The sequence below is a fragment of the Sinohyriopsis cumingii genome, chromosome 15 (genome assembly GCF_028554795.1).
Source record: "Sinohyriopsis cumingii isolate HCF-2022 chromosome 15, ASM2855479v2, whole genome shotgun sequence".
In the NCBI taxonomy this organism is placed as follows: Eukaryota; Metazoa; Mollusca; class Bivalvia; order Unionida; family Unionidae; genus Sinohyriopsis; species Sinohyriopsis cumingii.
Genome location: NC_142975.1, coordinates 88,047,859 through 88,071,842, shown reverse-complemented (window position 1 = coordinate 88,071,842; position 23,984 = coordinate 88,047,859). Strand labels below are relative to the sequence as shown.

The 23,984-nt window shown below is 36.3% G+C and overlaps 1 protein-coding gene across 1 annotated transcript in view; it reads left to right on the top strand.

Moving 5' to 3' along the window:
- Nucleotides 1-14,884, top strand: part of LOC149782259 (uncharacterized) — a 66,469-nt gene extending 51,585 nt beyond the window's left edge. The window contains exon 9 of the mRNA XM_089933637.1: nucleotides 12,415-14,884. Coding sequence (XP_089789763.1) covers nucleotides 12,415-12,554 — 140 coding nt within the window. The 3' untranslated portion in view covers nucleotides 12,555-14,884. The remainder of the gene's footprint in view (nucleotides 1-12,414) is intronic.
- The last annotated feature ends 9,100 nt before the right edge of the window (nucleotides 14,885-23,984 follow it).

Sequence of the window (23,984 nt, the reverse complement as noted above, 5' to 3'; positions counted from 1 at the left end):
TTTCATGGATTTTTTCATGTGCATGAACTGTGTACTTAATGCATTATTGATTGTATAACACAAAAGTAACACAAACGTAAGCTGTCAGTATATAAGCATTTCAAACTGGTTTTGTCTTCATTTAATCAGAATTTCCATTGTTTATTTTCTCAGAGTGTAAATCCTACACATTAATGTCAAGTTACCCATTACACAGAGCCTTCCATTAAATTTAAAGTTGGAGGGTGAATTGCCAAAGTAGGCAGGGGGTTTAAGTGCCTCCCTCCGTGGTTTATACAGGTATTTTTTTTTAAAGTAGCTGATTGTAAAGTAAAAGTAGCCAGGTAAATCACTCTGCTATCGTCTTATAAGGAAAACCCTGCTAACAAACAAATTTCACTTGTCTGCTAACTTTAGATATTTGTTTTTATCCCCACCACTCATCTTGACATCTGCTTATGTCAACAGAATTACTTGGTCCCAAAGATGTCAAGATAAATGGATTTTACTGTACTAAATTTAAGGGTGAAATTTAGTATTGAGAACAAGCTGAATCATTTAAAAAATTTTGGTATTGCCCAAGATTTGGGGGGGGGGGGTTTGCAGATATGATTTCATTTGGTTCAATGTTCTTCCAGTCCATAACTGTTTCCAAAATAACAAGAAAATATTGTTTTATTTGATCTGCTGACCATCAAGCAGTAGAGTCTGTGGGAAGGTCTGTTGTCCATTGTCTGCCGTCCATCCATCCACTAGCACCAAAAACTTTTATCACTATAACTCCTAAACTTCTTGGCGTATTGCCTTGAAAATGTACACACACGTTCATCCTATAGTCTAGCTGATCCTAAATGCAAATGACACTGCTTGGACATCCAATATGGCTGCCCAATGGCAATCTTGAAAATATTGCTATCACTGCTCATTCTGAATGGGTGGTTATTAACAGAATTAAAGTACCTAACATTAATCAGGGGTTTATCATAATCACTGGGTTTGCTCAGGGAGGAACTTGCAAGGAAAACACAGTGTCATTATTTTAATAATGTAATATTTTTAAATAATTTTTTTCAACATTGATACTTATCTTAATAATAAAAAATGTCATTGTTTTTTTGCCAAAAACATCATGTTTTTTATTCTACAGTAACTTTAGAATAATTCCACATTCATATGCAAAGAGTGTGATGTAATGCACAGTGTTTTTGTTTGGTACATGTGATGTTTGTTGAATCCATTTGGAATAGGTCTTAAATGAACTTTCAGAGATTGGATCCATTAAAAAGTAATGGTAATTTATACGAAAAATAAAGGTAATTTATACAAAAAGTAAAGGTAATTTATACAAAAAGTAAAGAACTTGATTAGAAAAAACGTTTTATTCACAATTAATCTCAAAACAATTATTAAACGAGTATTAAACCACTTAACCTGCACCTCTACACTCTTGACTGTCAGTATCAACCCACCCCACTGCACACCTGACTGTCAATATCAACCCACCCCACTGCATATCTGACTGTCAATATCAACCCACCCCAGTGCACATCTGTCAATATCACCCCACCCCACTGCACATCTGAATGTCAATATTAACCCATCCCACTGCACACCTGACTGTCAGTATCAACCCACCCCACTGCATATCTGACTGTTAATATCAACCCACCCCACTGCACCCCTGACTGTCAATATCAACCCACCCCACTGCACACCTGACTGTCAATATCAACCCACCCCACTGCATATCTGACTGCCAATATCATCCAACCCAACTGCACACCTGACTGTCAATATTAACCCACCCCACTGCACATCTGACTGTCAATATCACCCCACCCCACTGCACACCTGTCAATATCAACCCACCCCACTGCATATCTGACTGTCAATATCAACTGACCCCACTGCACACCTGACTGCCAATATCAGGCCACCCCACTGCACATCTGACTCAATATCAACCCACCCCACTGCACGTGACTGTCAATATCCTTCCCTTTCACAGCAGTCCCTCAGTATCTTGCGCTCTAGCATGTGCTGTGGTCTGTCTTTGTACACAAATTATCAAGGAAGAGACATATACACCACTCCCTCGATAACTCGCTCCCTGATAACTCGCAAACCCACTTATAACACATGGTCAGGCGTGGATCCCATTTTTTTAAACCAGAAAATACTCCCCAAAAATTGATCCCTTTTTCTTGAACTTGAAAAAAAATTGCGATCAAAATTGGTAACTGAAACGTTGATATATTGCTTGTTTTATGGTTGAAAACAGCAGATATAACATGGAAATTTTAATCAACATTTTGAAATATCAACTCCAAATAGGAAGTCATAATTGGTTACATTTTCTTTCCCAGTAATTAAAGATATTCAAGGAAATTTGGATCAATGAAAATGTCATGTCTCGTGTAGGTAGTACATTAATATGTAAATGCCCATAAATGGAATTTTTATTAATTGAACTTTGTGTTTTAATTCTATCTTTTGGTTCCTCTTAAGTGTAATCATCATAAATGCAATGTGTATTTAAACATAAAATGTGTCAATATACTGTAACGGCTATGTCCGCAAGCATTTCTCTGAGAACCTTATTAAGTGCTGACCATGTTTTGATAACTGACTTCCAGAAGTATTTGTTTCATTTTTGTACTGAATTAAAAGCGAGCCTCCTTTGCATTATCATGTTAATAATGTCTTTTGAATTAAATAAAGAAATTAGAATTTAAAAAATGTTAAAAGGCACGCAAAGCCTACACACTTAAAATCTAGTGGCCCCGGTTGTATGTCAGGTGAACTCACTTCAGTTGATTAATCGAACACTGTTATAAATGTTATTGTGTATGTTACATAAACTACCTTAAATTAACTGACTCATTTATAACTGTGACCAAAGATAGCAAGGCAACCAAGCGAAACAAATACTTAATAAAATAAAGAGCTTGGTTTCACAGATACAGACCATTGTGGACAAGTGATTTTCAGAGAATTCCCGAACTGGCACTTAGAGATATCCTCAAGATAAGAACTTTCAATATTACTTTATTGAAATTGCAACATCAATATTGTATTAACTGAATAATAAAGAAATTGAGTTTCAGTATAAGAGATTATCTCACACAATAAATGTCGCTAGTTTTTTAATAAAAAGGAATCTTGTTTGGTGGTGTATCAACAAACAGTCTAGTTTCCGGCTACGTGGACTCCCAACGTGGTAGTATACTATTATATACCACTCCAGGAACCAGACTAATCAACAGAACAAAAAGCAGTGACGTAATAGATGTTTTCATGTACACGTGATGGTTGTTGAATCCATCTGGAACGATCTTTCACATGTTATACATTTTGAAAATAAATGTTATTTATATAGAATAACGAACAACTTCATTAGAAAACGTGCGTTAATAATAAAAAAAATTCCACGTGCTTGTAAAACAAGGATTCAGTTATTAAACAGCCCAGTTCCCTACCCCTTTCCCCCCCCCCCATGGTTGTCTCAATGTACAAGTAGATTTTTTTCAATTTTTGGAGGTCACTTAGTAACTCGCACCCAAGCTTATAGTGTGAGCTTTGTTTGTAGACCCAGTTGTGCACAAATTATCGAGGGAGAGGTGTATTTGAATGAGATGTATAATATATATATATATATATATATATATATATATATATATATATATATATATATATATATATATATATATATACACGCTGTCAACTGTCATCTTAAGTGTAGAAATATAACATGCAAGTGAAGCTTGATTCACCTCCAGATCTTGACAGTTAATGCCTGGTTGAAATGTAAGCAAATTAAATATAGTCTTCCCATGAGTCATCAACAGGCAGTAAGTCATGAGGTTTAATCTAAAATCTTGCATCTGATAATCCATGATCATCAGTAATTCAGTTGTAGCAAAACCTCTAAATAATTATAGCATTGGAGGTGTGAGCAGGTATATTTTCAAGTATTTGTTTTGATTGGTTGATTTGTTTTAATTGGTAGACTATTATATTTCAAGTTTTTTAAGTGCTGTTGACAATAGAAGCATTTTTCGCTGGAACATATGTTAAAAAATTGTGTATTAATGTTAAAACAAATTGTGTATTAATGAAATAATGCAGATTGATTTATTGAAGTAGCAGTTACTTTTTCTGGACAAGCATCTGTTTGTGTACAAAAAGCTCTTCTCTGACCTCTCAGGGGCCCCAAGTGGCCAAGTGGTCTAGAGCGCACACTATTCCGGATCACTGCCATCTCACCTCTGTCTGCGTGGGTTTGAGTCTCAGGTTCAGCTAACGTGGGTACATGGGTACATGAGAAAGCTTGCCAGTAGCTTCTTGTGGGTCAGTGGTTCATCCCAGGGTTTTCCCGGGTTCTTCCTCCACCAGTTATACTGGCCACCATGTATAGCCTATCTTGTGCTAAAAAATGGTGTTAAACCCTACAACAACTTCTCTCCATTCTCAGGAACATTAAATTGGCCCAATGTTTAAAATGTCTTTGAATTTTCCCCAAACTCTCAGGATTTATCTGATTTAAACAAAACATTTTTAAACTTATTGTAAAATACATCACTTTTCGACAAAAAAATTTCTATCAACTTATTGTTTCAAAATAATATATATATAAATAAATAAATAGAATGAGATGCATCTGCTGTATAGCAAAGTTCAGTTACCATACTGTTATGACTCTATGGTCACAAACTAAGTAACAGAAAGAAGCAAAACAAATAAGTTTTGTTAAACTCAACAAATAATTTAGTTATCAGAGTTATAAATGAATATATTTGAGGAACGTACAGTAAAGTACTTGAAGTGAATCCAAAATGATAAAGTTTTATGAAAGTCCAAAACATTGAAAACTTCTGTATACATCTAAAAATGGGAATTGTACTAGTCCATGAAGAATCACAACAGTTCCAGAATAATAATATAGTCCAGATAATGAGCACTTCCACTGAACAATCCAATAAATATTTTTCCTCTCGAATAATATCTATGTACAACATAAAACATGTCTGCAGACTTAACAGGAACAGATGAAACGAGGATGACTCCAAAATCGGAGTGTGATTGCACGGATTGTTTCCTTATATTCACTTTCTGTTGCAACTGTATCACACAATATACCCCATGTGACGGATCTTACTGTACTACTCATGTTGCCTCAATCTTGCCTATTCTAGCCCAGCCAATAGAAAATTACTGAATTCTTCTAGAATCGTCTAAACCCCATCAGCTAATGAGAAATTAAGCCAGTCACTAGTGCTGTTTTGATTATAGATTATAAACGATCATCAGATGGTTGAGCAAACCATTAACATGATCAATTGTGAAACTCCATAATAGATTATGTGTAAAAAGGGAGAGTACTTTTAAACACAAAGGTTAGCAAAACTCCTGTGTAAATGGTAAGTTAAATATGGCTTCCAATCCAATTAAGTTGATGTGAATTCTGTATTCTCTTAACCACTTAGAAATATAAAACCAACCATATTCTGATAGTGCAAACTTTCATAATTAGGAACATATAGTTATGATTAAGCTGTTGAATTGGTGAGTTAATAAATTTTAAACACATTTTGATGATTCCTTCCAGTTTAAATGTTCAGTCCTTTGCAGTATTTGTAAATAATGACATAGAAGAAAATCATCTCCTTCAATACTTTAAATTGTTGACACATCAGATATGAATGAAAGGATTTGGGGGGATTGCAACAGTATCTTAGTTACATAAGTCTAGCAGCCATAAAAAGTTGCTTTTATTTAACAGAGTTGTAGAACAAAAATAATAGAACACAATGAAATTTTTTAAAAAAATACTATAATATTTTTATCTGGTTAACATATACATGCATTAAGAGTATTCCTGTACATTTATTAACATTTTGAACTCTTATCAAAGATATAACTGTATAAACAAACAAAAATTAAAATTTGCTCTTAGTAACCAGTTATAATCGATTATCACAGGGTTCCCATGCTACCGGGAAATCTGGAAAAAGTCATGAGAAATAATACATTTTTTCCAGACCAGGAAAAGTCCTTTAATTTCGCAAATATTGATGAAAGTCAAGAAAAAACGGGGAATTTTCTGCCACCACTTGACGCCCAAAACAATCATCTAATTGAGTTGTAACTAAACTGGTCGCGAGTTAAATTTATTGAGTTCTAACCAGAATATTCGGAGGGTGCAGTATGGATCATTTGGATGCTAGCAATAAACATATGTGCTGAGTGGATACAAATGCTCAGTGGATTAGATTCACCTTGTTGACTTTTATTTTAAAACTCAGCTTGATATCCATATCTTTCGTTGCATAGAAGATATGAAAACCAGTCTAGCATCAGAAGAAGCCAACATGGCAAAGCGTAGCTGCATACCAGATGGCCAAGCAAACTTAAACGTTGTTAGACCGAGTGATACATGCATGAAATCAATATGAAAATTACTTATTTTCTCAGAAATTGTGAGTATTAAAATCCTCATGTCTTTAATCTGCTGAAAGACAAAATAAAACTATGACATTGATGAAATGTTACCCGTTACTCCCGATTTGCATTGCTAATCACATGTGTACACAAATTTAACAACCCACATTTTCAAATGTTGTAGAGAAAAAAATAAAAAAATATTAAATGAAAGTGGTATGCTGGTTGTAATAAAAATACAAAAACAAAAGAACACAAAATTCTCTGTATTCATATATTCCGAGAACAACAACTGGAGTTTTGTTGTATCACGTGACCACCATGTTGACATGTGCTCTCAGCTTGATAAATCAGACTGGCCAGATTGCTGGCTTTTACAAAAAATATCTGACTTTCATTTAATGTAACTGAATTTCTGTACAGCCACATTAAAAAGGAGTTTGTTATTGATCTCACATGACTATTGGACTTCTGATGTTGTCGTTTGAGATTTGTGAAGTCACAAGTCAAATGGAGAGTACAGGCTCAGATTTCATCTATGCACCAGTTTCGTCTAGACACCGGATTAAAGACATAACATTTATAATACTTGCCTTTTCTGAGAAAATAAATAATTTTCCTATCGATTTCAGGCAGGTATGAGTCAATATAACATAAGTTTAAATTTGCTAGGCCCACTGGTAAGCGACTACCATATGTTGCTACGCATGGTGGCTACAAATTCAAAATTTTTGATATGCAATTTCAGTGACCCCACACCCCAAAACTAAATGTCCAAATGTGAAAAACTGGTGGGAATACACCAGGCCAACCAGTCCTAACACTAATCTCTTAATGCTGAGCGCCAAGTGAGGCAGCTGTTAGTACCATTTTTGTAAGTCTTTGGTATGACTCGGCCGGGGATCAAACCCATGACCTCCCGCATTCAAAGTGGATGCTTTAACCACTAAGCCACCAAAGCAGTTCACACTCTATGAAAACCCTTGTAAACTGCTTGAAAATCCAAGCAATAAAACTATCTAGGGTTGGCACAAACTTTTTTTTTATAGGGCCTCCACTTTGATATCATAGAAGAGAATGATTGCTGTATTGTTCTGTGTCTCTTATACCTTGTCATAGCATTTATACATGTATTTGGTTTCATGGCATATCAGTACTGTACTGACTATATAATGTCAATTAAAATCTGAAAAATGTCAGGATAAAATTTAAAACAACAGTTTAGATCAAAAAGGGGCCAAAATTTCATGGTCAAGATCACTTTTCAAGATAAATGATGTTTAGAGTGGCTGGAGTAGACTAGTAAAGTTTCATAGATTTAAGCCATGTAATCATCAGTTATTATATGCTCATTTTCTTCTTCATTAACTTTACATTGTCGGAATCATTCAGTATTTTATGATATTGAACTCATGCGCACTTCATATTGCACTCATAAAGGAACTTCTTTCTATTATAAACAGACAATGGACGCAGACGACAGCACTTTTGATTTGTAAATAAATCATGTACACTCACGTAGTAGGTGCTTTATGTTTTGGTTGATTACAGTTTTTTCTGAATGAACTAAAGCAGTTGTTTTGTGGACTGCCACATACCAGCTGCTTTGCTACATTCTGTGTTAACGTTTTTGATAACAATGTTTTGGATTTAGGTGGGCGATAGATGCTAGATTTCATAAAATTGCTGGGTACCTACAAATAACATGCAAGGGACAAGGCATAAACTGTCTTCTATAGCTGGTTATAAGAATGGCAAAAAATATACTTACAGTTTTACATCCTGAAAATGGACTTTCTTAGTTCTGCAAATCCGAATTACATGAGCCATGTCATGGGTTTTCAAGCTTGATTACGCATTTCGAAATTGTACTGTAATTTTGACTATATTCCATGTGCAATTACTTCCTCATTAATGCACTCAAAATGAAATAAACATTATATTCCAATGCATCTTTTAATTGCAATTGAAAGACTTCATATTTTTCACACTTGCAGATGTCAACACGCTGCTCGATAACCACTGAAATCTGATATACTTCATGCAGAATTGGCACAGATAAATCCAGTCCGTAATCACAAAATTTCGTAGAAATGACAAAAATACCAAAATCTTTTCATTCCAGATCAAAATGGAAAAGTTGTTGCAAAGTGCATTCATTCACAATATGACTACAAATTTCAATTTTAAGTAGACCAAAACACCATTTTTTTCTCTCCTAAAGTTATGTCTAGCACGCGACTAAAAGTTTAAATTTATCTGGGCGGAGTTATGTGCACATTAATAATGTTGTTATGTAATGATGAATCTGTGCTTGTGTTGTACAGCCTTGAGTTTCTCATATCTATTTGATTAGCATGTCAACTCCTGTGTTGGGCACAATCAAAAATTGGTGACATATACCCTTAAATTAATTTTGGCTGCAGCCAGTGGCTTCTTATGGGTCAGTGGTTCTTCTCTGGGTTTTCCCGGGTTCTTCCTCCACCATTAATTCTGGCCGCCATGCATAGCCTATCGTGTGCTGAAAAATGGCATTAAACCCCACAACAACAACAACAACAACTTTGGCTGCATTACAGTCCATGACAGAGTCCTGCAATATGCACACCTAGATCTGCTTGACTTCTTACCCTCTGTGTTCACCACCACAGTACACAGTGGACAATCTGGAATCCACATTGTGTGTGTTGTATTGTCTCCTCTTGTGTTAATATTATATATTTTGTCACATGTTTGTATACTCGTTACGAGTGGAAAAGCCACAATACCAGAAGATAAAACATATTTAGCATGATGCAGGAAAAGAAAATTTTCTTTTAAATTTTATATCAGTTTCATTATGGCTCCTGAATCAAAGACATATTATAAGACTATCACACCATAAAAGAAAGTCTGATTTAACAAGATTATGCTGGCATTTTTATTTTTTTTCTTCATTTTGTTGTCACAGGGTACCAAACATCTCCACGGAACAAACAGTGGCTGTTCATACTGTGGTTTCACTATTTTTCATAGGATATCAATTTTTGTGAATAGATGTATAATGGCTGCTCTGAACCATGAAATTAAAGACACAACCAAACATTATCCACGTGAAACCTTCACCCACTTTTGTTATTGATGTATTCCTTATGATCAACAATGTTTGGCTATTTGATAAATCAGCTTCATTGCTGTAACAGAATATCTTTTAAATGTGTTTGTTTTATTTTAAACCATTTTGAGACAAAAAAAGAATTAAAAGCAGTTTATATTGTTGCTTTTGTATGTACACTGTATCAGGTCTTTCCCACTCACTGCCTGAAATTTGATATGTATGATGAGTTAGGTGCAGTTAGAGAGAAAATAGAAAGAGCATATAAAATATGTATGAGTAATGCTGAAAATGAAAGAAAGAAAAATGAAATGATGTACAAGTATTAGATTGAACTACTCATTTACATTAATCAGGGGCCATGGGTGGCCGAGTGGTCTAAAGTATTCGCCTTTACCAATCACTGCTGTCTCATCTCTATCTGCGTGGGTTCAAGTCTTGGGTTTGGCCTGTGTGGGTATGTGAGAAGTTTGCCAGTAGCTTCCCATGGGTCAGTGGTTAACTTCTCTCTGGTTTTCCCAGGTTCTTCCTCCACCAGTTATTGCTTATCATGTGCTGAAACATGGCAGTAAGCCCACAGTAGCATCAAGATTTCCATTAATGGCAGTTAGCCCACAGTAGCATCAAGATTTCCATTAATAGCATTATGCCCACAATGCCATCAAGATTTCCATTAATAGCATTAAGCCCACAATAGTATCAAGATTTTTATTAATGGCTTTAAGCCCACAATAGCATCAAGATTTCCATTAATAGCATTAAGCCCACAATAGCATCAAGATTTCCATAAATGGCATTAAGCCCACAATGCCATCAAGATTTCCATTAATAGCATTAAGCCCACAATAGCATCAAGATTTCCATAAATGGCATTAAGCCCACAATAGCATCAAGATTTCCATTGATAGCATTATGCCCACAATGTCATCAAGATTTCCATTAATAGCATTAAGCCCACAATAGCATCAAGATTTCCATAAATGGCATTAAGCCCACAATACCATCAAGATTGCCATTAACAGTATTAAGCCCACAGTAGCATCAAGATTTCCATTAATGACCATAAGCCCACAGTACCATCAAGATTTCCATTAATAGCATTAAGCCCACAATAGCATCAAGATTTCCATAAATGGCATTAAGCCCACAATACCATCAGGATTGCCATTAATAGCATTAAGCCCACAATACCATCAAGATTGCCATTAATAGCATTAAGCCCACAATAGCATCAAGACTTCCATTAATGGCATCAAGATTTCCATTAATGGCATTAAGCCCACAGTAGCATCAAGATTTCCATTAATGGCAGTAAGACAACAGTAGTATCAACATTTCCACGAATGGCAGTAAGCCCACAGAAGCATCAAGATTTCCATTAATGGCAGTAAGCCCAAAGTAACATCAAGATTTCCATTAATGGCATTAAGCCCACAGTAGCATCAAGATTTCCACGAATGGCATTAAGCCCACAATAGCATCAAGATTTCCACTAATGGCATTAAGCCCACAATAGCATCAATATTTCCATTAATGGCATTAAGCCCACAATAGCATAAAGATTTCCATTAATAGCATTAAGCCCACAGTAGCAGCAAGATTTCCATTAATGGCATTAAGCCCACAATAGCATCAAGATTTCCATTAATGGCATTAAGCCCACAATAACATCAAGATTTCCATTAATAGCATTTAGCCCACAATAGCATCAAGATTTCCGTTAATGGCAGTAAGCCCACAATATCATCAAGATTTCCATTAATCATTAATTCAAGTTCAACTGCTGTCAAAAATACTGCAGATACAGTAATGATCAAATTGCACTTTATTATCAGTTATTCTGTGATTTAGATCTAGACAGTCAATAATCTGCATTAAGGATAAATAAATGCAAACACATGTACTTGCAATTACAGGTAGAGAACTTTAGTTATAATTTAAATCTTCCTGAAAGTACATATCATACATTACATTTTAATCCAAAAGGATCAAGAAGACTTAAAATACAGGAACTAGTGTTGCTTATATATATATATATATATAGATACATAGATACGGGACAGTTATAAATCTCACACTTTCACTGACTTGGTGACAAAACCACTAATTAAATGGTGCCCCAAGTCAAGTGGTCTAAAGCGCTGACCATTATGGATCACTGCCATCTCACCTCTGTCTGCGTGGGTTCGAGTCTTGGATTCGGCCAATGTGGGTATATGAGAAAGCTTGCCAGTAGCTTCTCGTGGGTCGGTGGTTCTTACCGAGGTTTTCCTGGGTTCTTCCTCCACCATTAATACTGGCCACCATGTATAGCCTATCATGTACTGAAAAATGGCGCTAAACCCTACAACAACAACAACAACAACTAATTAAACATTGTCAGTCAAGTCATTTGGTACACACAAACATTTTTCACAAAAATCATCCCAAAATTGCTAAATTCCTCCACAAGTCCAGCTTTCTTAAAGCCATGGATAATGGGCACTAATCTCCTTTCATATGTTTTATTGTAAGCATTCTTCCACTATTCATCCAAGGTTGTCACAGCCTGCCGAATGCATTGAACAGTTTGGTAATGTATTTGAGTCACATATGGAATGCCCACATTATCAACATAGCATGCTCATGGAAACAAACTGATGGTGAATTGTACAGACTCTTGGTTAAGTACAGAAATCATTATGGATCAGTGACCATTTGACTTGATATTGGTTGACTGCATCAGCTTTATCTGTTGTCAAGTAGAAAGAAACTTGATTCATCTCACTCTTAATCTGGTCGGCATATTTTTATTTTTTGGGGGTTTTTGTAGCTGTTAATTTACACTGCAGTTTTTCATTACTTACACAATGCATAGGCTTGAGACGTGAAATTTTAAGCTTTTTTTCCTTTTGTTCCAGCATTCCATATGAGTGCCAGCCAAGTGCCAGTTGAGTTGCTGATAAGAACACAACAAGACATGAACAGAATAATAAAGGAGAAAAGACATATGATTAAATACATCGTCGAGGGCTGTTTTTTGTTTGATGACAGATTCTAGAAGCAAAAATGAAAACTACAAGTGTTGTGTATGCTATCCTGAGCATTGCTAGGCAGTCTTGATGTGCACACAGGATAAGAAAATTGTAACTTGTTTTGTGATGTTCCTGAATTGTTCATTAAATAGGAATTGAGAGAAATACTTGGCATTATAAATCGACAGATTCAGTTCAAGTGGATATGGGACATGCAGATGCAGTGTAAGCAGGGAGGGAAATGTTCAGCATTTTGCTTTAAATAAGTTGACAGTTTGAATTGTCACTTAAACTTCTGTGATGCATTAGATATATGAAAAGTTTATCATTTAGGACACATACATCAGAGTGAAATTGCAATGTATGCCCAAGCAGTGATAGCTATGCCAACTCATTAACATATTGCCATGCCTACTTGTTGGCATTGACTATCACCAGAGCAGAGATAACCATACCTATTCATGGGCATTGACATATCACCAGAGCAGAGATATCCATGCCTATTCATGGGCATTGACCTTTTGCCAGAGCAGAGATAACCATGCCTACTCATGGGCATTGACATATCGCCAGAGCAGAGATATCCATGTCTAGTCATGGGCATTGACCTATTGCCAGAGCAGAGATAACCATGCCTACTCATGGGCATTGACCTATCACCAGAGCAGAAATATCCATGTCAATTCATGGGCATTGACCTATTGCCAGGACATAGCCAATGCCGAGGCATGGTTATCTATTACCAGAGCAGAGATATCTATGTCTACTCATGGGCATTGACATATCACCAGAGCAGAGATATCCATGTCTATTCATGGGCATTGACCTATTTCCAGAGCCTAGATGACCATGCCTACTCATGGGTATTGACATATCGCCAGAGCAGAGATATCCATGTCTATTCATGGGCATTGACCTATTGCCAGGACATAGCTAATGCCAGTGACGAAGCATGGTTATCTAGCATGAGAGCAGAGATATCCTTGTCTACTCATGGGCATTGACCTTTTGCCAGAACATAGATAACCATGCCTACTCATGGGCATTGACATATCGCCAGAGCAGAAATAACCATGCCTCCTCATTGACATTGACCTGTCACCATAGCAGAGATAACCATGCCTCCTCATTCTCATTGACCCAGAGATAACCATGCCTCATCATTCTCATTGACCTAGAGATAATCATGTCTACTCATGGGTATTGACTATTGCGAGAGCAGTGATAACGAAGTCTGTGCATTAACCTGCCACATCATATAGATCAGTTTGTTTCATTTGAAAATTGCACCAGTATGAACATGCATGATCTCTAAGTATACACTAACAGTTTCCTAAAATTTGGATGAAAAATACTTAAGTTGTTCCCTGGATTTGTATTTGGTATATAATGCCAGTCAGCCAAGTGATGGACATTACACTAGATTGTCCATCAAGCTTAATATTATGCCTGTAATACCTAGTACCTTTCCTACTACAGTATTGGTCAGTGCCCATTAGATATCGACACTTGTTTGAAATTGACATTTAGTGACGGTTTAATTCAGTCTTATTTCTTTTGGAATATACAGACTGAAGCAATGCAAGTATTTATAAAAATATCCTTAATCTCCTGGTTGTATAGAAGTGACCAGTAGCAAGAAGTTTGATTAACTCTGTGAATTCACAGCTATTTAGGGGTATGAATTTTGGTAGATTTTGCAGTTTCTCAAACTACATAATTTTAAGGCCCAGCAAATAATTGTCAGTGTGTGACTTCTAAAAATTGTACTAACAGCAGCCTCGCTAGGCGCTCAGCATTAAGAGGTTAGTGTGAGGACTGGTCAGCCCGGTGTCGGGATAATGTGACTGGGTGGAACATCATGCTACATGTCTGCGGCATGATGCCCCAGTGCTAGACATCACTTTAAACTGCCACACTGCAGACATCAGAGCGATATGACTGGAAAATTGTTAAAGCTACATTAAAAATCTAAATCACACACACACACACTGTCAAGATAATTTATGTACTAATGAAAATTTAAATTTTTCCGGAATATTTTGTCCATCTCTATTGTTAAGATCGTGAATATCAACACAACTTGCAAGGACAGCACAAATTGAAAGTGGTCTAAGTAAACTACATTGCATGATAACCATATGAGATTGTGTACATAAGTGCACCTAGCAAATTTTGTGCATGGTTTGAAACGCCTTGTCCATTAAAAATTAATCGCTATCGTCAGGATTGTATATCAGTTCACCCAACAAGTTCAGTGCAGGTAGGAAGAGGTTTAGGTAAACAAAGTTCTTTATAAAGAACACATGGTTTTGATTCAGTTGCTTTATTTTACAAATAAAGAATTCAGGTTGCATGTTTCTGGTTTTTTGTTGTTGCTTTTTTAACTGTCAGTTAATTGTGTACAGATATTACCATTGGTGATAAATGTGAACTGCACTGACCCTAAATGATATATTCCCATAAACTATGGGCAAGTTCTTGACGATAACTTGTAATGAAATCAATTGATTTAAATCCAACATGTCACAGTAATCAGTAGAAATATATCTCTGACCTTGACCCACATTTTAGTAATGTATGCAGACTACTGACTGGAGCAAGTTCTAATATCGCATAAGACATGGCCACCACTACAATAAATAGACATCCTTTAAAGGGCATCTTCACAAAATCTACTGAACAGAATTTGATAACAATCGACAGAAAACATCCTGGCACAGTAGAATGTCATTGAGATATTGATCTGCCATCAAATATGGCAAGTGTTGCTAAAACGAAAAATCTTTTAAATTTATACAGAATTTGCCAAATCACCATCAAAAGTAAGTGTGATTACTAAAAAAATTCAGCAGAAATCGTTTGGCTGGCCAGAATATCTTGGTTTACTGCTCTTTTATTTGGTTATTTTACGGATGCAAAATTGGTAAGCTATCTAAGGTCATTTGGGTCTCTTGTTTAATGTTTTCCGTAACATTTCTGATGAATTTCTCGGAACAAACTTGAACAAATTAAATAGATGATATTTTTATACTAAATGTAAAATTTTATGTTTGGAAAGCTGAGGTACCAAAGTACAAAGCAGCCACTTGAATTAGAACATGTATGGCAGGGAAAAAGTCATTTGAATTAGAACATGTATGGCAGGGAAAAAGTCATTTAAATTAGAACATGTATGGCAGGAAAAAAGTCATTTGAATTAGAACATGTACGGCAGGAAAAAAGTCATTTGAATTAGAACATGTACGGCAGGAAAAAAATCATTTGAATTAGAACATGTATGGCAGGAAAAAAGTCATTTGAATTAGAACATGTACGGCAGGAAAAAAATCATTTGAATTAGAACATGTACGGCAGGAAAAAAATCATTTGAATTAGAACATGTATGGCAGGAAAAAATCATTTGAATTAGAACATGTATGGCAGGAAAAAAATCATTTCAATTAATACATGTATGGCAGGAAAAAAGTCATTTGAAGATCATCATCAGAATGTTCTTCCATCCTATGGGAGAAAGAAATTAATCGGGGAGAGTGGATTTTTTATTTTATTTTATCTCAAGATAATTATATTCAACTGGTAAGTGGATAGGATAAATTATCTCTCTTTTCTACAAGTCAGCGCAAGAGTGTTGTTTTGTTTTGTTTTGTTTTGTCTCCTTATCAAGTTTCTTGGAGACTAGAATGTTTTTTTAATCACAGTCCCACAGTTTCTTGGAGGCTGGAATGTTTTTTTAATCACAGTCCCCCCCCCCCAGTTTCTTGGAGGCTGGAATGTTTTTTTAATCACAGTCCCCACACCAGCTATACACATCCCAACCAAAAAAATAAATGATTGGTCCTTGCATATAATTGTCCTTACTCGAAGTCCATCATCAAACCTAGCTAGATGTCTGGCCCAAGTCTGTCATTATCCAATGCTATGTGTCTTGCATGATGCCCCGGTGCTAGACATCGCTATAAACTGTCACGCTGCAGACATCGTAGTGATATGACTGAAAAATTGTTAAAGCTAAGTTAAAAATCCAAATCACACACACAAACCCACACAAAAATAAGTGTTTCAATGCATTACATTTTAAACCTAAGAAAATGATCTTGCATTCTTTCCATGATCTCCACCTTTAAGGTAGGAAACATTATTAGGTCTTTAAGTTTGTTCGTGCAGTCGAAATAAGTGAGTTTTAAGAGCACGCTTGAATGGGATCACTATCTTTGTTTCTAAGTTCAGTGGGCAATTAATTCCACGTTGCTGGGCCTCGGTATGCAAAAGAACGTTGTCCATATGACTTCGTTTTCATAGTGGGAATAATGAATATACAATTATCAGAAGAGGAGCATAAGTATCTTGCTGGTGTCTACACATGGGTGAGGTCAAATAGGTATGTTGGACTCTAGGATAGGTATGTTGGACTCGAGTCCGTCAGTGAAACGTAGTACAGAGAAAACAAATTTTGTGTTTGATTCTGGATCGATTGGATAGCCAGTGTAGGGTACAGAGCAGCGGGAAGGTGTGCTCTGATCGTGGTACTCTAAGTATGATCCGAGCAGCTGTGTTTTGAACTTTTTGAAGTTTCTGGAGTAGATATTGAGATGAACCAGACAGAATTGAGTTACAATAGTCCAGTCTTGAAAGTATTAATGAAAACACAAGTGTTTTAGTGGCATCAACTGAAAGATATTTGCAAATGGAGCTGATGCGTCTCAGCTCAAGATATGCAGCCTTGCATATGTTCATGACATGTTGGTGCAACGTGTGAGTACGGCCCAGAGTAACACCTCGGTTTCGTACTGACTGTGAATTTAATGTTGGTGTTGCTGATATTTATTGCTTGAGGTAAAGGATGTGAATGAGAAAGTCTTTGTATTGTGATCAGAATGGCCTCAGTTTTATCATCATTCATCTGCAGCTTGTTCCATGTCATCCATGATTTCACATCGGAAATGCACCTCTCTACACCTTGGATGGTAGCATCAACTTCATTTGGGTTGCTAGATTTGTATATTTGGTTGTCATCAGCGTACAATTGGTGAGACACTTGATGATCTATGACACTTGAGAGTGGCTGAGTTTATAGAATGAAGAGAACAGTTTCAAGAACAGACCCGTGTGCAACACCACAACATAGATTAACTGGGCTGGATTGTATTCCATTTGCAGACACAATTTGTTTCCTGTTAACCAAGTAGGACTTGAACCACAGCAAGGCTGTATCATGAATGCCAAATACATGCTGGAGACGGTGAAGTAATATATCATGGTCTATTGTGTCAAATGCTGCAGACAAATCAAGGAGGGTGAGGACTGTAATCTTTCCGCTATCCAAAGCAGAGAGAATGTCATTAACTACTTTTAGAAGAGTAGTTTTAGTACTGTGGCAAGGGCGATATGCAGATTGTACATTGCTAAAAAGACTGTTTGAATTCAGATGAGATCCAAGCTGGGATAGAACAACCTGGGAAATTAGAAACTGGGCGGTAGTTCTTTAAATCGTTATGGTCTAGTGTTGGTTTCTTCAGCAGAGGCTTTACAATGGCAGTATTTAAAAATGATGGGAATTCCCCGGATGAGAGAGAGGTAATAATAATATCATGTAGTGAAGGCAATACGGGATATAAGCACTCAAGCAGCAGTGATACTGGAATTGGATCAAGTTCACGTGACTTTGGTGCACTATTCATCAAGATTGTACGTACTAAATCCGTAGAGCCAGGTTCAAATGCTGCTAATGGTTGCTGCTGAAATTCTGTATCCCAACTGTATGGTGACGACGAGTCAATTGAAATTGTGTTGTCAAGCTTATCTCTAATGGTTTGTACTTTGTCACGGAAGAAATTTGCAAATAGGTCCGGAAGGTCGACTGGATAGAAGGTAGTTGGAAGTGGTGTACATTTGTTCCTCGACATTAGCTTGTTAGTAATCTCGAAGAGCTCTTTGCAGCTGGAACTTTCCATGATCTTAGCAGGGTAGTGGGCTGATTTCGCTGCATGGACTAAATCTGTGACATTCTTCTTAGCGGCTTAATAGATTTGCTTATGAATAGTGAGTCTGGTGGAAAGCCAAAGCCTCTCAGCTTTACGGCGGTCTCTTTTAGCAGTGCGTAGCTGGTTACTAACACTGCTATACCATGGAGAACACCTTTGAATTGATACTCTGCACTTGGTAGCTGAGGCATGTTTGTCGAGCAATGAACGCAGGCAGTTGACGAGTTGTTCTGCTGTAGGAGGTAAGCAAGTTGTTAGGTTTGCTTGGATGTCATGCATTAGTTTGGTTCTATTTATCATACGGAGGTTTCTCTTACTCTTGGTGGCAGATAAAGTTGGAGGGTTAGTGACTGATACGTCAAGATGGCATATAATGCAGAGGTGATCTGATGCAAGTTCGTGGGATACCAGGGAGGACCGTAGAATGTTATCATCAGGTCTATGTAGAATCCGGTCTAAAATGTGACCATGTTTATGGGTTTGTTTGTTAACTGACTGTTTGAGGTTGAAAACATTAATGGAATCTAGGTGTTTTGATGTATTTGGGTTTCCGGGACAGTCAAAGTGAAAGATGAAATCTCCAAGAATAATCAGTTTGCCACCTATCGAATTTCTATAGTCCAGGAGATTTGGAAACTGCTCCAAAAAGGGAGATTCAGTCAGCTTGTTTTTTTTTTCTACTAGGAGGAGGGCGGTATAGGCAGAAAAAAACTGGACTGACCTTCGCTCCAGTGTGAGTGTGGTTTGGACTAGTTCAAATGATGTGTGGTAGAAATTGAAAGTTGTGGTGTGGTTAAGACGTTTGATCACGGAGTTCTTTGTGATGACAGCGATTCCACCTCCGCGAGAGTGGCGGGGGAACGACTTGATGGAGTAACCAGCGGGTGTTAGAAGTATTGTTTGAAGTATCATAAGCAAAATAGTGTAAAATCTCGTGCTGAGGAGAACTGAGAGAATATTACTGAAACCTGGTCATCTGCAGCACTTGTTGTCTGAGGTTCTTCTACGGCATTATTTTTAAAAAAAAATCTACTCATGGACCCTCAGAATGCTAGTAATAGCAAAATAACCAGTTTAATTCCTGTATATGTGTGCAAATTTATTTCATTTTTAGTTCCCCTGGTCATAGACCAAGAGATCTTGTGAGAGGGCACGTTGTCTGTCATCCAACGTGTTGTCCGTCTTCCGTTTCACATTTAACACGTTTCTTATCGCTTCTTCTCCTAAACTACTTGTATGATTGCAATGAAACTGTATACACACATTCATCCTAAGGTATAGTTGATCCTAAATGAAAATAGTGTTGCTCAGACATCCAGTATATCTGCTATCTCGAAAATCTTGTTATTGCTATTCTGCCTGAATGAAAATTCATATCTGCACGGGGTTTGCATCAGACGACTTCTTACGACTTGAAACGCCATCAGCCCTTGAGAAATTAGTAATCTAATTGATTGGTATGGGTCTGGAACTATGATCAGGTACAATCTAGATGTAACTTAAATTGTATTACATTTTAATTATGATTGAGTCTTAAGTTCATGAGACATGGTTCCTTTAAAGTTCTCACAGCAGCGTTTGTAGGCCGTTTAGGGTCAAGAAAAGAAAAAAGGATAACCTGGAAGAAACCACCTGCCCTGGAAAAAAGTTTGTGTTGGGAATATGCAACAACTCGGGTACATGCGGAAACTGCGATCGAATCATGACCGAACTGATGGAGGATGGGTTATTAATCCAAGAGCTAGGAGGGAATTAAGTTGCATGGCTGAGGCAACAAGGCTTGAAAATGGTTGTTACTTCATAGATATGTGCAAAACTATAATCAGAGAGTCTTAGTTGAACAAACCTGGACAATATTGGGTAACATAGCTTGTCTCATATTTCTAGCTTTCATGGAACAACAAAAAGTTAGTTGGGATGGGAATTCAGAGTCATTCTGATACAAGTGGTAGATATGTAAAATAAATAGCGAATTTTAAGGCAGAGGAAACCCGGTCAAGTTCAGGAAACCAGATAAGTTTGTACTTTAATAACAAATATAAATTATATTCAAAATTAGGCCACTTATATCAGTGAGTAAGAAAATGATAACAAGAAAACGTATATTGTGGTAGAAGATTTATTTCTAACGAAAGATTAACCCACTAACATTTACAATCGAAACAATTACAAGTTGTTCGAAAGCGTAGTACAGTTAGTTACCTATAATCTACAAGTATCTGCACGGTTGATTAGACATACCCTTTCAACTACAGTACAAATAACATTTCTAAAATCTATTTCTACACCCTTTGTTTTCACAGACGTCACTATTCAGTACGCAAATACCCACAACGCAACGCGCGCACACCTTGCGCCGCCATTTTTAGTCCCTAACAAACCTTTGTCCACATTAGTCATCATGTATATTCAAGATCATAATCTGATTCAACTGTCGATAAGGACATTTACTTCATCGAAACGATACATAGATTATACTTGAAATTAAGTGCCCTATAGCATGAAAATAAAAATAAAGATGGAATTTCCCTTGCTTATATCGAAAGACAGAATAGTGAATTTAATCCGTAATTGCTATCAAATAGAAATGCAGTTATTTTTTTATTTTATTTTTTACAAACAGACAATACTGACATTTTGAAAAAGTGTTTTGAATCGTATCCCTAGGTTTGTCATCTTGAAAGAATATTTCCGGACAATGATATTCGGGATACAATATCAGTTACGAATTAAAATTTTGATGCATGTGTTTTATGCCAGAACTTTTATGTACAAATACTTGTTGGGACAACAGTTGTTTGTGCCAAAAACAGTTGCCAAAGCAATTTAATTAGTATGGTCAAATATTATGTTAGTTGTGGAGATGATGGACGTGGGATGATATTGAATAAAAGCGATAACCGTTCTAAGACGTTTCATCTTCATTGTATTCAAACGAAACACGTGCCTAACGTAACATGACTTAGTGTCGAATGTCAAAAAAAGTATTCCTGAAATGCTTTTAGAAATATGAAATTATATACTAACAAATTAGCTATTTAACTTGAACGATAACCAAATGATTGATTTCAGAACATGAAAACTGAAAATCATTAAATGTTTTTACTTGTTTCTGTATCCATTTGTTTACGCGTTTGTTTATCAATCGATCTATTTGTTTATGAAAGAATTGTTGAAATTTAAATGTTTTACTTGAAGAAAACAAGTAGAAAAGTCACGCATTCGGTCTTGTGCGGTTGACATGCACAACAGAATGTGAGGTATTATTTTATTTTTACGCACAAAATGAGACTTGCCTTAATAATTATGCGAAAAGAACAATGTTATTAGGTGCCAATTTGCGGGGCTAGGGACTCGAAATGGCGGATATGGAAGTACACACGTTTTGTGACGTCACATGAAAACAACGGATAGGTACCCCCTTCAAGATTTCTAACAAAAAACAACCAAACGACATACACTTACCAAATTAAAACTGATAACTAAAAACCTTGATAAAAGACTAGGTCAGATATTTTGAGCAGGTAAACGAATTTCAATTTCAGTAAGGTGTATAACTTGTAGAAGATGGCGGCAAAAACTAACAATTCTGCACAAATCGTCCGTTTTGGCAATTTAAAAAAAAGGCAATGCTGGTAAAACTGGTACAGTATAGTCACCTTTTATTAAAGAAATCTGTTCATATTATGGCGTCATACCAGTCCAACTTATAATACCTGGCAAAACAATTACTCGCAATGACCCGTAAAGGATGCGCAGATTTGTACTAGAAAGTCTGTTGCGTGCGCATCGTCTATCAACAGTGATACTTCCAGCAGAAACTGAAATAAATATACCTGCTCTACATACTTTAACTCTCGTGCTGTCAAATCTCGAACTTCCTATTTCGAATAAGATTCCAAAGAATAGGGAAACATTTCGATATGCTCTATTTAATATGTAATCACGGAAGAGCCTAAAACGATGTACATACCGTGCGAAAATGGATTTTTATAACAATCTTGTGATTACTGAATTTATTAAAATCAGGTTGACACAGTCCTGTGTGGCGACCTGACCGACACTAATAAAATTTAATGTTTTGGTGGCCTTTGGAATTCGCAGTCCGCTTAGTTTTTGGTTACTTGTTAAATAAAATGATGTATTTCTTCTTGGGGATAGTTTTTTTAGTAACAATATGTTCCAAATGACGTGTCATTTTCGGAAACATTGGGGCTACCTCAGCCATTTCTGCAATATAATAATATAATTTTTATGCCTAAAAAATGGTACATTTTGTTCCTCGGAATTTTGTCCCAAAAAAATATACAACACAACTTTATATTCGGACAGTCTCTGCTGTTTCTACCATAATATTGGTTGTATGATTTACCGAGAAGTTACGAATGAAAAGATAGTACGATTATTGGTAACTTTTCAGTCAATCCTTGTTTCGTAAATAGCTAAATTGGTGCGAATGGCAACTATCGACATACATTCGATGTATGATCCGTACGACTGACCTAGAATTTGTAAATATTTCATAAATTTGAAAGCTGTAATGTGATCGGAGAACCACAAAGTCGACATAACTTTGCCTTTGTTAGTGTCCACCAGATCGTCACGTGGGACTGTTGGGATCTGAATTTAATCATGCTGGTGTTTCCTTTACCAGTCTACAAACTTCCATTTCTTTTCTTGATACACTGTATTAAATATTGGCACAAAGATGTTTTCCTATTCTCTCTCTCTCTTTTTGTTTTTGTTTATTTTTTAAGTCCGGTTCTCTGAAAAACTCCATGCCGTTTCTATCCGTTATAAACTTCCCTCTTGATGGAGGGAAGCAGAGTGAATTTAGTCAAAGACCCAGACAACCAATATCAAAGTTAAAATGATAACTTCCGATCACAGAACGATTGTTAGAATCTGCAATGTTGATTATTTATGTACGGGTTTTCAAACAACTCAGCCTTATACATGCCCTCCATACGTTTATTGCTACAGTGAGTATACAGAAGTTTAGCTGATGGCACCAACGACTCTTTCTTCATGGAGAGACAAAAAACATTTATTTTCAAAAAAAAAAAAAATAACGAAAACTTCTATTCCGTTTTAACTCTAAAATCTGGCAAACTTTAAAAATGTTGTGAGAGGTTTAACACTTAATTACTACTACGAATTTTGTACTTTCAACTTAACGTACACGTTTTCTTATACAATATATGAAAACAGGAAAGGTTTTTTGGAGGGCTGTGCATTTTTTTGGAGGGCAGTATATATACAAGTTTCCCTCCGATCGTGCATTGTACTAACAGTTATGGGGGCGAATGCTGGTTCCACGCACAAAGAAAACGAAACAATCTTTTCTTCACCACCCTTTTATTCGCGGACATTTTGTAACCAAATTGTTAACCCCTTTTTAATCCCAAAAATGTCACTAAAACCAGGAAAAAGCGATACTGGATCCAGCCGATATCGGATTAAATTCCAGCC